This window comes from Malus sylvestris, chromosome 11, assembly GCF_916048215.2.
Source record: "Malus sylvestris chromosome 11, drMalSylv7.2, whole genome shotgun sequence".
In the NCBI taxonomy this organism is placed as follows: Eukaryota; Viridiplantae; Streptophyta; class Magnoliopsida; order Rosales; family Rosaceae; genus Malus; species Malus sylvestris.
The window spans coordinates 7,004,669-7,018,010 of NC_062270.1; the positions used below are offsets into that span (position 1 = coordinate 7,004,669).

A 13,342-nucleotide genomic window follows, 5' to 3' on the forward strand; every position below is an offset into this window, starting at 1 on the left:
GGCGTTTGTTTTTATCCTGCTTGACTAAGAAACTAAAATGTTAGTTTTACAATCTAGTGCCCACCAGATATTCTATTTCAGGATCCAGATCAACAATTTTATTGATTAGGTTTTGACTTCACATAATTTTGTATTTTTAGATGTTTAAAATATCCCTAGTAACATATGTTAGATTAAAAACAAATTTTAATATCTTGATTTCATTGCATATTAATAATAAAAGTATATGATTCTAGGGTTTTCATTTGTTTTATTTTATTTTTTTCCTTTTTAAATTCCTTGGTTGCTTTTCAAATTTGCATAAGATTAAATAAGATGTTCTTGACCTCCAAAACAAGGGCTTTGAAAATGTGGCCCATCCTGCACCTCCACCAGAGATATGGTCAACATTCGAAAAAGGTTTTAAGGATTTTAAGTCCAGAAAGGCAAACATGAATGAGGTGATAGAGGGTTTGAAGAGGGTAGAAGTACGAATGATTGGGATTTGTGGAATGGGGGGCGTGGGTAAAACCACAATGGTAAAAGAAATCATCACAAGATTGGCAAAACTGAACCTGTTTGATAAGATTGTAATGGCAATTGTGTCTCAAAGTCCAAGTATTAGGACGATCCAGTCGGAAATTGCAGACGAAATAGGCTTGGAATTTAAGGTGGAATCCGAGTCCGGAAGAGCACGAAAGCTACATGAGAGACTCATGGAAATAAAGAGGATCCTCATTGTATTAGATGATGTATGGACAGAGCCTAATTTTGAGGCTATAGGGCTTCCTTATGGAGATACTCATAAAGGGTGCAAAATTTTGTTGACATCAAGAGATTCGGAAGTCTGCAACAGGATGGGAAGTCAACAAATTATTGCAGTCCCGACTTTAACAACAGAAGAATCACAGGAGCTCTTTCGAGAAATGGTAGGTGAATCCTTCAATGATCCTGATTTACGTTCCACTGCAGAAGATGTCGTGAAGGAATGTGGAGGTTTACCTATTGCTATTGTAACTGTTGGAAAAGCCCTAGAAAAGAAAAACAAGCATGAATGGGATGATGCCCTTAATCAGCTGCGTAATTCCAGGCCAGAGAATATCCCTGGAGTGAACGACAAAGTTTATTCTTGCATAAAATGGAGTTATGATAGATTAGAGAGTGATGAAGCCAGGTCATGTCTTTTACTTTGTTGTTTATTTCCAGAAGATTATGATATTTCAATTGAGTATTTGGTTCGATATGGGTGGGGTCGAGGATATTTTAGCAGCATCGTTACTTTGGAAGATGCAAGAAATAGAGTGCATTCTTTGGTTTACCAACTAAAAAGAAGGTTTTTGTTGCTAGATAGTTATGTGAGTGAGGCTACGAAAATGCACGACGTAGTTCGTGATGTTGCCATATCAATTGCTTCAAGAGATCCACATGGATTTCTGATAAGTAATGCTGAAAATAAAAGGTGGCCAAATTTAGCTACATATGACCATTACACTACAATCTCACTTGTTGGCAAATTGGAGATTCCAGTTGGTTTGAAATGCCCAAAACTTGAGCTTCTACAAAAGATGAAAGGACGTTTTTCAGAAGGTAGCATGGACATCATTAGTGATACGATGAAAGAACTGAAGGTTTTAGCTTTGGTGGAAATGAAAGACCTAGGCTCATCAAGATCACTAGGAGTACTGAAGAACCTGCGAACCTTGTGCCTAGATAGGTCTAAAATTGATGGCATGTCTACTGATGTTATTGGGAGTTTAGAGAATTTAGAAATCCTCAGCTTTCGTGGTTGTGTTTCCTTGCATGAGTTGCCGAGGGAAATTGGACGACTTAAACAGTTAAGGTTGTTAGATACGACAGATTGCAGGAATCTTGAGGTGATTCCACATGGTATCTTCTCCAGCTTATGTAGACTTGAAGAGTTGTATATGCTTAATAGCTTTACGAAATGGGAAATTGGAAGAGGAAGAGAAGATAAGGGGATGGCAAGCATTTCTGAGGTGATGTCTCTGTCTGATCATTTGAAGGTTCTAGCCATAAATATACCCAGTGTCATCCACTTGTTGCCAAAAGATAGAGTCTTGAAAAGCCCAACAATAAGATTCGGTATATGCTTTGGAACTGGGCAATGCGTTTTTGGAAGATGACAATTTATGCATTCGAAAATTGTTTGGTGATTGATGAAAGTGATGCAAAGGAGTTGGAGAGTCAAGCAGTTAGACTTTTGTTGAAAAAATCTAAAAAATTGATTTTGAGCAATGTTAAGAATTTCCGTGTCCTCACATATTTAGACCAAGAGGGATTTCAAGATTTGAAAATTTTGCTTGTTTTGAATTGTCCAAATACCGAGTATCTTGCAAATGGAACAAGTGTGACCCAGCAAAAACTCTTTCCTCTCATACAGTCAGTTAGTCAGCTTGCAGATAGCTTTTTGAGCAACCTAAGATTCCTAAAATTGGCAGATTGTGGTATCTTAAAATATGCATTTTCACTATCACTAGCGAGAAACCTGGTACAACTCGAAGATTTATATATTTATGAATGTGATCAGATGGAAGAAATTGTGTCAAAGCAGGGGAAGGAACATGAGGAGGAAGCCGATATGATATCTTTCCATAAATTAACCAATTTGAGTCTCTGGGGTCTACCGAGTTTGGTTGGTTTCTTCCAAGCCAACAAGCTATACTCCAACCAAGAGGTATGTCCCACTCTCCAATTTCTATGATATGAGGAGGCAACCAAATTGTGGAAATTTGAAATTGTTACGAAATGCTTAAGTTGGTGTATAATTTTTCTTTAACTGATAATGATTTTTCTTTTTCAGGAAACAACGCCAAGGGTTGAGCATCAATCTGCAGGAATATTTGAAAAAGCAATATTTCCATCAAAGTGCATTTCATGGTTACCAAGTTTAGAAAAGGTAGGATTTGTTTGGATTAAAACTTGACTTTGGGCTCAAGATAGAAGCTGGCCCAAAAGGAGGCCTGAAGGAATAGAAGATCAAGGCCAGGCCGAAACCTAGGAAAGCAGAGAAGGGCTTTTTCTGACTTGATACAATTCATAAGGACCACTTCCTTACCTACCCAAGGACCAAGTGGTATAGACTGACCAGACTGCACAGCCCATAAAGTACTTTATGGTGGCATTACATGTAAAAAAGCTGATGAGTCATTACCCTCAAACCGCATTCGGGCAAGGCTGCTGCTACAGGAGGCCAAACCAAGTTGTCTATAAAAGGAGGAAGAGAAGACAAGAATAAGGACACTCAATCAAACAAACAAATACAAGCCCAAACTCTGCTCAAAAACCATATTTGCCTTCAAAACGAAGCTGTAGTCAGCCCAAACCTTCATCCCATTCGGGACAAGCCTTTATCCCCCGCGGGATAACCTTCTCTTCAAACCTTTGTAATAGCTCTGCTACCTTGTTCGAACTTGTTGTAGTATCGATTCACTTTTTGTATCTCCCTCTCCCCCTCTCTCCCTCTAAGCTTTCAGACCTTTGACAAAACTACAAAGATAGGGACCTGTAAGACGATCAGCCTTAACTGATAAGGTTTAACCTTGCCCGACCTTCTTTGCTTTGTCTTTGTCTTTTCATTCTTTAAAGCCTAGCAATATGTTGTATACTTCCAGTTATATGCAAGTTGTTTCTAGCAAAATAATGATGAAAAGGCTTTCTCAGTATTTGGATCCGATTTGAATATATCTTCAGTGCTCAAATCAGATCCAAGTCCTAAGCCCTCGGGCATGTAAATCTGATCAGTTTAAAAGTCCTTGGCCTCAAGGCATAAAAAAGAACTTTATGTGGACTTAACCCATCCACGACAGTCCTTGATAAATGAGAAGTCCGAAGTTACTTGGGGCGCAAGTAATCGACCTACCTCTTGGTTTTGTTTCTATTATATTATGATTATCATAGAACGCTTAAATATGGAATAGATTCTGATAGGAAGCCTCAAGGCCTACACCTAAGGCCCCACAAAGGCACCTATTTGGATTCATTCTATTCTGCGGTCTAGACTGTTCGAGTATAAGAACGAACTCTAATGGGAAGCCTCAAGGCCTACACCTAAGGCCCCACAAAAGCACCCATTTGGGTTCGCTCTACCTCTCGGACTCGGGTAATCAGAAGTATAATGGTGAGAAGACTTCTGCAATCATAAAGATCAAATATGATGTGTTCGAGCACTGGTTTAGTTTGAGAGAAAGCCTCAAGGCTTACACCTAAGGCCCCACAAAGGCACATGTCATGTCTAAACACGGTTTCTTGGGCATATACATATTCACAACTAAAACTCGACATCCATTCGACATCTACCATACTGAAGATGGCAGTGGCACGCCTGAGCACCTCAAAAGTTAATCTTGATTGTGAGCCTCAAGGCCTATACCTAAGGCCCCACAAAGGCACCTTTCAAATTAACTCTGTCATTCTCTTTCAGCACTGCCCGACGAGCCTTGCCCGAAGAGTCTTGCCCGATCAAGACTTGCCCGACGAGACTTGCCCGACAAAGCCCGATAGGAAAGCAGAAGCCCGACAGCAGCCCTCAACCGGCGCCAACCTCCCGGGGAGCTGTGTGCTTGTTGGCCAGGAAGACATCCCCGACGGAAATTCCTGCGACGAACAGGATTGACATATATTATGATGTTTGACGGCGTGATATTTGATCTTAAAATCCACATAGTTACGGATGGGCAGACAACTCCAATATTTCCTCAGTTACGTGAGTTGGCAATAAGGAGTTGTTCATTTACACACTTGTGGAAAAACATTCCATTTGGATTTCAGGGTTTCCAAAATTTGAGATATTTGAAATTAAGATATTGTTATGGTCCAGAATATGTGTTCTCGCATTTAATTGCCCGGGAACTTTTGAATCTTGAAGAGGTAAAGATATCAAAATGTTCGGACATGGAAACTATAGTCAGAATCACATAGGAAATTGAAGAAGAGGCGACAAAATACATGATTTTGTTTCCGAGACTGAACAGATTTGAACTAGTAGACCTGCCTCGTCTCACAAGTTTTTGTCCAGAGGGATTTACATTTCAATGGTCATCCACAAAAGATATGCACGTGGAAAAATGTGAAAAATTGAAGACATTGGGTGCTGTAATTCCACAAAGAAAGAAGTTGGAGAATTATAAGTCTGAGAAGGATTCAACAAGTCATGATTTCAGTACTTCTCCAACACGTTCATCCAATTGGTGCCCTGCTGGATGTGTATGCATACCATATTTAAGAGCAAACGCCCACTGCTCCATTGAAATATTGCCACATCCAATTAATTTGGAGGTAAGCTTTTAAATTAGGTTCAATTAACCTCTATAAGTACAACTTTTAATTAGTATTGTATCTTGTTGTTGATCATGTTTAATTTTCTAGGTTACACCAACTAATCTTGGGGACTCAAATGATAATGATAATCTCGAAAATCTTATTGTACATGACTGTGCGTCATTGGAAGTGATTTTCCAACTCAAGGGACCGAAGCATGAAGAAAGTAGTCACTCTGTTGAAGCATTCAATAAATTGAGGTCCTTGCGGTTACATAAGCTCTAAGTTTAACGTGTGTTTGGGAGACAGGTAGTTCACAGCCGATGTTCACAGGAAGCAGTTTTGGAAACTTGAAATCGCTGCAGGTCGATTTTTGCAACCAGTTGAAATACTTGTTTTCGTCGTTCATAGTCAAACTCCTTGTGAGTATAGAGGAAGTAGAAGTTAAGAAGTGTGAGCAGATGGAAGAAATCGTTGCCGCAGAAGAAGAAACTGATGAAATAATTACATTACCTAAAGTGAAGTCCATCAAGCTTCAAAGTCTGCCAAAACTCAATTATTTTTGTGGTGATGCTTATACTTTGAAGTTGTCGTCTTTGGAGTTACTGGAGGTTAAGAAGGTCCAAAACTTAAGGCGATTTGCTCCTAAGCTTGTTGACACACATCCCCGATTGCAAGTACGCACAGCGTTGGGAGTGGCTGAATGGAAGGAGGACCTCAATGCCACTCTAAGGAATATTTACGACACAAGGTATGCTTTAATGTAAGGTTTTTAATTTTCAGTCATTTATGTGCGTATTTAATGTAAGAATGCGAGCTGGATGGATGAAGTGTAAGAATGCATCCGGCGTGTTGTGTGACCGTCGTAGGCCACTGAAGCTCAAGGGAAAATTTTATAGGACGGCAATAAGGCCGCGATGTTGTATGACACAGAATGTTGGGCGGTGAAGCATCAACACGTACACAAAATGGGTGTAGCGGAGATGAGGATGCTTCGTGGGATGTGTGGGCACACGAGAAAGGATAAGATTGGGAATGAGGATATCCGAGGTAAAGTAGGAGTAGCCGAAATTGTAGGAAAGATGAGAGAAAATCGGCTCCGGTGATTTGGACATGTGCGAAGGCCGAATGACGCTCCGGTTCGAAGATGTGACTACGGGACAGAGGTTCAGGGCCGAAGGGGTAGAGGAAGACCTAGGAAAACTTTGGAAGAGACTCTAAGAAAAGACTAAGAGTACTTGGATCTAACGGAGGACATGACACAAAACCGAGCGCAATGGCGTTCTAGGATTCATATAGCCGACCCCACTTAGTGGGAAAAGGCTTTGTTGTTGTTGTTGTTGTTGTATGTGCGTATTTAAAGATGTTTTTTTTTTAAAAACATCTATCTTTTAATTCTTGATGTATACGTGGGATTTCTAAAGTTTTTACAAAAGACTGAATAATAGCGTACATATATTAATGTATATGTGTGTGTATATGCGAGTATGTGCACACTAAGGTGTGTGTGTGCCTATATATATATATATTTTTTAAAACTCAATTGTATCTCAAGAAAACATCGTCTTTTATTTCTAATACAGTAAGGATGAAGATGACGAACTCGACAGTGAGGATGAAGATGACGAACTCGACAGTGAGGATGAAGATGACGAAATCAACGGCGAGGATTAGGGCTGGGCAAACGGGTACAAGACCCGCGGGCCGGTTCGGGTATTGTCGATTCGGGCCGGGTTCGGGGTAGGGCCAAATTTGGTAGAGACAAAGCGGGGCGGGGCGGGGCGGGGATAGGGTATCTACAGGGGCGGGGCGGTTCCATAATTTTAGAATACAGGGGCCCCGAACCTACCCGTTTTACATATGCTTTACTCATTTAGTCCCCTTCCCCCGATTACCCCACTTTCTTTCTTCGTTCTCGCACCCCTCGACTGCGTCGACATCACAGCAGTCGAAAAAGACGATGGGCTCACCATCGGAGAAGACGATGACCTCATCGCCACGATCCATGACTGGACTGCCAAGATCTGCTATTGCTCAACTCCGTCAGTTCGTCTTTCTATCTCCGTTAACTTGAGCTCTGCTCAAATACAGTTTGTCGATATCTCCGTCAGTTCGTCCTACGAATCCAAATCGGCCACCACCATCATCTCATCTCCTCCCCAAATTAAGGTAATTTACTGAATTCAGTCTCTGCAATCTCTCTAGGGGTATGATTTGAGGCTAATTTGTTTTATTGGGTTGAAAGTTTTCTGGGTTTGAAATTTTTAAGTGGGTTTTCGGGGATCGGTGAATAAAATTGTAATAAAATTGCAAATGGATGGCATTAGATTCGATTTGCTGGGTAGAGCCTTCCTTAAGCTAGTCTCCACAGATATCTTGGGATCTTCCATTGCTCTGCTGCTGGTGGGATTCTTTGGATGTGCAGAGAAGGAAGCAACTGCAGAAGCAAGCATTAATCTTCTGGGTTGGTTTCTGTGTCTCGGATGAACTTGCAGGTGCAACAGCTGTTGGTGGAGTTGCAGCGGGGAGTTCGGCGATGCTATTGAGTGGTGGTTTTGTCTTGCTTCATACTTTGTAGAATGTGGTATCTGTGAAATTTGTGGAATCTGTGAAATCTGTGGAAATCTGGGAAATTTGTGAAATCTGTGAAATTTGTGGAATTTGTGCAGTTTTTTTCAATCTGTGCAATCTGTGCACTGCAAAATGCAAACTGTAATCTGTGCAGTTTGTGAGAAACTGCAAAAAACTGCACTAATTGCAGTTTGTGAGAAACTGCAATCTGTGTGCAGCAAACATTTTTAAACAGGAAAAAAAAAGGACCCGTGTACCCGGATCGAACCGGCCCGTTTCAACCGGGCCGGGTAAGGTCCGGTTCCAATTTTCAAAATTGTAATGCCCGGCCTGGCCCGCCCCGTCTCCTTTAATTCCGGGTCCGGTCCGGTTCCTTCAAAAATGGGCCCGGCCCGGCCCGGCCCGTGCCCAGCCCTAGCGAGGATGAAGATGACGAAATCGACAATGAGGATGAAGATGAGGAAATCGACGGCGAGGATGACGATGACAAAATCGACGGCAATGATGAAGATGACGAAATGAACAGGGACGACGAACACAATTGATTGATCAAGCACAAAGATTAGCATGTTTCCATCTCCAACTTCTTCTAGGTTTAGTAAAAACTGATGAAAATTGTCTATATAGTACTCAAAAAAATATTCTACCATGTTTTATATAATATATACATACATTTATAGCACTTAAAAAAATTTAACAGTTTGGATCTAAAACCAGAATCTGCTACCTGTTTCATTTTTTCGAGGTACCTAATAGCAATTAAGGACCTTTGTCAGACACGTATACAATAAACATAACCCTAGTGCTAAGTGGCTTAAAAATTAATTTAGTCCTTAAACCGCTATTTTTGGAAACACATACAACAAGCACAAGCGTTTCAACTTATTCCAATTTCAGTGATTTCTAATATTCTCCAATGCATGCAGGAAAAGAGTTTAAAGAACGTTGTGGCTACAGCAATTCGTTTACTATATCATATGTACAAACCAATAAAAGGACATTTGTTGCACCCTAATTTCATTCCAAAAATACTATTTATGTTGCTTATTTTATGTACCATAAATTCCAATTGCGATTATTACTGTTTGTTTCTAAATTCGCATCATTAGTGTTTGCTTATTTGTGCTCGATGTTGATTATATTCTTGCATTTCCATTCATAATGATAATTTGGAAGTCTTGTCTCTAGCTAACTAATATTTGCATTTCAATTCATAATGAAAATTCTATGATACCATACAAGTGTTAGCTGAATGACATGTCTGTAGGATGGAAAGCTGAATATACTGTAATATTGATCACACACATATAAACTGAACAATATTATGATACACTAGCTAGCCGTAACTAATGAAAGCTGAATAATATGATCACACACTATAAAGTCCGCTATTATAGAAACTAACTTGGGGATTGGATAAGGGACGGCAATATTGGCCCAATTCCGGCGATATTGGCCCGAAAACCCTGGGTCACCGTGTCTTAGATTTGAAGTTGAGGAAAATCGCCTACGAATTTATAGAAACTAACTTGGGGATTGGATAAGGGACGGCAAGAGCATTCTGGATGTGTAGTTTGAGAGCCTTTGGTGACCAGTGGACGACAGAGCTGTTGCGTCGGCACTCGGCAGTCGTCGGCTTGCTGTTAAATGGGGCTCCTGTTGCAGCGCAAAAGAGAAGAAGGAAAGAGGATACGGGAGGAGAGAAAATGGGTTTCACCCACTTTGCACATTAATTCTTTTCCACATTTTTTATGGAATAAACGACATTATCTATCATCAAAAGTGCGTTTGGTACGTGAGATGAGACGGAACATGTTTTGATGATAATAATGGTTAGAAGTAATATAGTTCAAATTCATCTTTGATGATAATCGAATATAAAATCCCTTACTTACAAGTTACAAATAAAGATGAATGCCATTAATTTTTTTTCCACTTTTAATACATACCTAAATAAAAAGAAACAAAATGAAAATGAAAAGAAATAAAATAATTTGAAAGAGAAATGAAAAATAAAGGTAAATTGACAGCATAAGGTAACCCCACTACCCTGCTGCTGCCCGCAAGTTCTTTCCTCGCCCCTGTTTCTACGTCCAATTAATCTGTAGAAACTAACTTGGGAGTTGGAAAGAGAACGGAAAGAGGAGTCTGGATATGTAATTTGACGGCCGTTGGTGACCCGTGGACGAAAATAAACTTCATGCGAAAACAAGACCAGATTGAGGTAAGAAAGAAAAATACATAGGCAGAAATAACATGTCAGTCGGGCAAGACAAGTAATTGCAACCATAACACAACACAATGAAGAAACATACCACGAGGATTTTGAACAAACATAATGAAGTGTAACCAAGAGCATACAAATATCAAAAATATAGAAAAGAATGCTATACAATCACTATAAGTGATTGCAAAGGCCATCTTTCCTCGCCCCTGTTTCTACGTCCAATTAATTAATCTGGAGGTAAGCTTTTAAATCAGGTTGAATTAACCTCTATAAGTACATCTTTTAATTAGTATTGTATCATCTTGTTGATCGTGTTTAATTTTCTAGGTTACACAACCTAATCTTGAGGACTCAAATGATGATGATAATCTCGAAAATCTTACTCTAATTAACTGTAATTCAATGGAAGTCACATAAAATTATCAGATTCCACAATAGTATTGGAAATAACCTTTAGTCCTTAAACAGCTATTTTCAGAAACACACATTTCAGTGATTTCTAATATTTTCCAATGCATGCAGGACAGCAGTTTAAAGAAGGTTGTGGCTTCGGCTATTCGCTTACTTTCATATGTACAAACCAATAAAAGGTCATTTGTTGTACCAGAATTTCATTCCAAAGATACAGTTTCCGTTGCTTACTATATGTATAATTAATTTCGATTGCGATTATTACTGTTTGAATTCATCTCTCGACTGCCTATGGGGACGTCAAGGTGGACACCAAAATGGAGGCGTGATGACCTGCATCCGGAAAGTGACGTAGCCATAACGTGCATGCAAATATAATTTAATAAAATAACTTCAAATGATCTACGGAAAAATCGGCATAGTTTCCTTTGGAATTAGGTTTTGGCCCCCAAATTTAAAACCTGCTGAAAAAGTTATAATTATTTCAAAACCACATCCCCGACACCTAATGGGTTATCAACCCTCTACTACATTAGCTGAAAATTCAAACAGTGATAACTAGTGTAAGCTGAAAATTTAACCATACACGCTAGTGTAAACTGAAGATAAAACCATACATTAGCTGTAGCTAGTGTAAACTGAAAAATATAATCATACACTAGCCGTAGCTAGTGTAAGCTGAATGGGCATGCTCATAGTAGGGACAAGATGACTATACTGTAGTATAAATCATAAACGTGTAAGCTAAATAAAATTATCATACACTATAAGGTCTGGTATTAATTCATAAAATCTATTCTTCCCCTAAACGTAACGGAAATCATATGTATCTAGGCATGCTTAATATTTGATAAAGAAAAACATTTCTGAATAAATGTCCACTGACACCTCCGGCTAGCTCTCCCTTGAGGAGCCTTGTCTACCAAAAAGGTAATTTCAAGCAACTTCAAGAAATAATTTGACCACGTTGCGAAAGTATGACACCAAACGGTTGAGACCCAGAAGACATCCAAGAGTTTTTGGAGAAACAGAACGCTCACTGAAGATATGTGTTCTATTTCTATAGCACGTTTACCCCAAACAAAACACAGGTTATGGAAAGGAAAATAACATTAAGAAATGCAAAAGATTGGGGAGATGAGAAAGAAGTCGTCTCTGGTCCTGGAAATAATGCATACAATATTGCTCTACCAATTAAACCAAATCTTATGACTCTAGTGACAAGCTAGAGAGCCACAAAAACCCCAAGTCCTTGCAGGGAACCCAAAACCAAAGCAAACTACCGAAATGAACCCGATTCGAGCCAAGAAATGACAAATGCTTATGTAAAAATAAATTAATCAAATCAAACAAGAAATGACAAACCCCGATTCTAGTTGAATACAACTAGAATAAACAAGGAATCAGGCTATGCAATTTCCTACCACATTTTCACATCAACGTCATTGTTAGGGGTTTCAACAACTTCACAGAATGACCACAAATCTCATCTCCGGCATTCAGACAGAAAAATCGAATAAAAGTTCGAAATTAAGAATCGATCCCAAAACTGAAAGTTGAAATTTTGGAAAAAGAACTTACATCAGAGGACATTTCACGAGGAGAAGATCATTTTCCTGCGATATTTGGCCGGACGTTTGCCGGAAAACCCGTGGTCACCGTTTCTTTTGATCTGAAATTGAGGAAATGCCGCTTCGAATTTGTAGAAACTGACTTGGGGGTTGGAAAGAGGACGGGAAGAGAGAATTCTGGATGTGTAATTTGACGGCCGTTGGTGACCGATGTTAGCAGACGTCGCTGTTGCAATTACATCAAACCTTCAACTCCACCACTTCATCTTCTTCGTCAAGACCTAGATGGACGACAACGTCGTACACAGAGTCTTCCAAGAAGGAGGCCATGGCTATTTCCAACAATGACCCTCCACTTTCTCTTCCTCCGACGTCGTTTCATTGATTTTGAGATCTGGGTTTTGTTTGCGGTGTGAGGTATTTTAAAATCTGGCATCGTGGAGCTTGCTGGAGAAGAAGATGTGGGCTGATATTGTTCGAATTCAGGGACCCCCAACTCGAATTGTAAAGCTTGGTTATGGTTTTGGGAAGGGGTGTGGGCTGGCGAGCGCTGTAATGAGAACCGAGTCGTCCGAATCCAAGCATTTCTTCTTCAATCCCGATTCTTCCCAAAGAACCACAACTAAGGTCGACAAAATCCCACCGTTGGATAGGAGCTGCACCCAATTCCTTTGCCCACCCTCTTTGAAATCGGTATCGCCGCGTCGCTTCTTGCCTTCCCGGACCTTGGTCAGCTTCGACAATGTAAAGAACACCCGCAACAGAGCTCCACCATGGCCAGGTGGGTGGGAAGAACAAGCGAGAGAAGAAACGACATTTTTCGTTTTTCATTTTTTTTCTTAATTTTTTTAATATTTAATTATTTTTATTTGCCACGTCATACAAAGATGTGGACTCTATATTTACTATGTCAACATTTAACGGTCAAATTAACGGTTTGATTGACGAATATATGAAATTGAAATAAATTATTAGTAATTATATGAGTTTGAAATATTTATAAATGTTGTATGAGGTTCTAATTGCATTTTTGATATGAGTAATTATATGAGCAGATGTGATAAAATGTAATTTAACCTAAAAATAAAATGAAAAATAAAAAATAAAGGTAAACTGAAAGCATAGTTAATCACCCATAATAATAGGTAACATTACCATATTGCCCTTATACATTTTTGATATGATATTGCCCTTATACTCTATAGTTATGTATAAGCTTTATTTTAACTTTGAATTTTGTTTTGCTTGCGCTTACTCTTAAGTATTAACAAATACTACAAAAAAATGCTGTGATAATACGTCATAT

General features: G+C 39.4%; 2 protein-coding genes, 1 long non-coding RNA gene and 1 pseudogene across 3 annotated transcripts; 3 read left to right on the forward strand and 1 right to left on the reverse strand.

Annotated features, from left to right (window-relative positions):
* The first annotated feature begins 337 nt into the window (after positions 1 to 337).
* Positions 338 to 2,820, forward strand: LOC126590168 (disease resistance protein At4g27190-like). The gene is made up of 3 exons (XM_050255699.1): positions 338 to 2,003; positions 2,120 to 2,444; positions 2,801 to 2,820. Exons 1-3 carry the CDS (start codon positions 432 to 434, stop codon positions 2,818 to 2,820), a joined length of 1,917 nt encoding a protein of 638 aa, XP_050111656.1. The 5' UTR covers positions 338 to 431.
* A 1,786-nt stretch (positions 2,821 to 4,606) lies between these two features.
* On the forward strand, positions 4,607 to 6,930 carry LOC126590169 (uncharacterized; annotated as a pseudogene).
* A 149-nt stretch (positions 6,931 to 7,079) lies between these two features.
* On the forward strand, positions 7,080 to 7,834 carry LOC126590170 (uncharacterized). Its single transcript, XM_050255701.1, has 2 exons — positions 7,080 to 7,425; positions 7,628 to 7,834. Exons 1-2 carry the CDS (start codon positions 7,117 to 7,119, stop codon positions 7,832 to 7,834), a joined length of 516 nt encoding a protein of 171 aa, XP_050111658.1. The 5' UTR covers positions 7,080 to 7,116.
* Positions 7,835 to 10,024: 2,190 nt separating this feature from the next.
* On the reverse strand, positions 10,025 to 12,857 carry LOC126589188 (uncharacterized). Its single transcript, XR_007611754.1, has 2 exons — positions 12,047 to 12,857; positions 10,025 to 10,798 (listed from the first exon to the last, which is right to left on the reverse strand). It is a non-coding gene; the product is annotated as an uncharacterized LOC126589188 (long non-coding RNA).
* Positions 12,858 to 13,342: the final 485 nt, after the last annotated feature.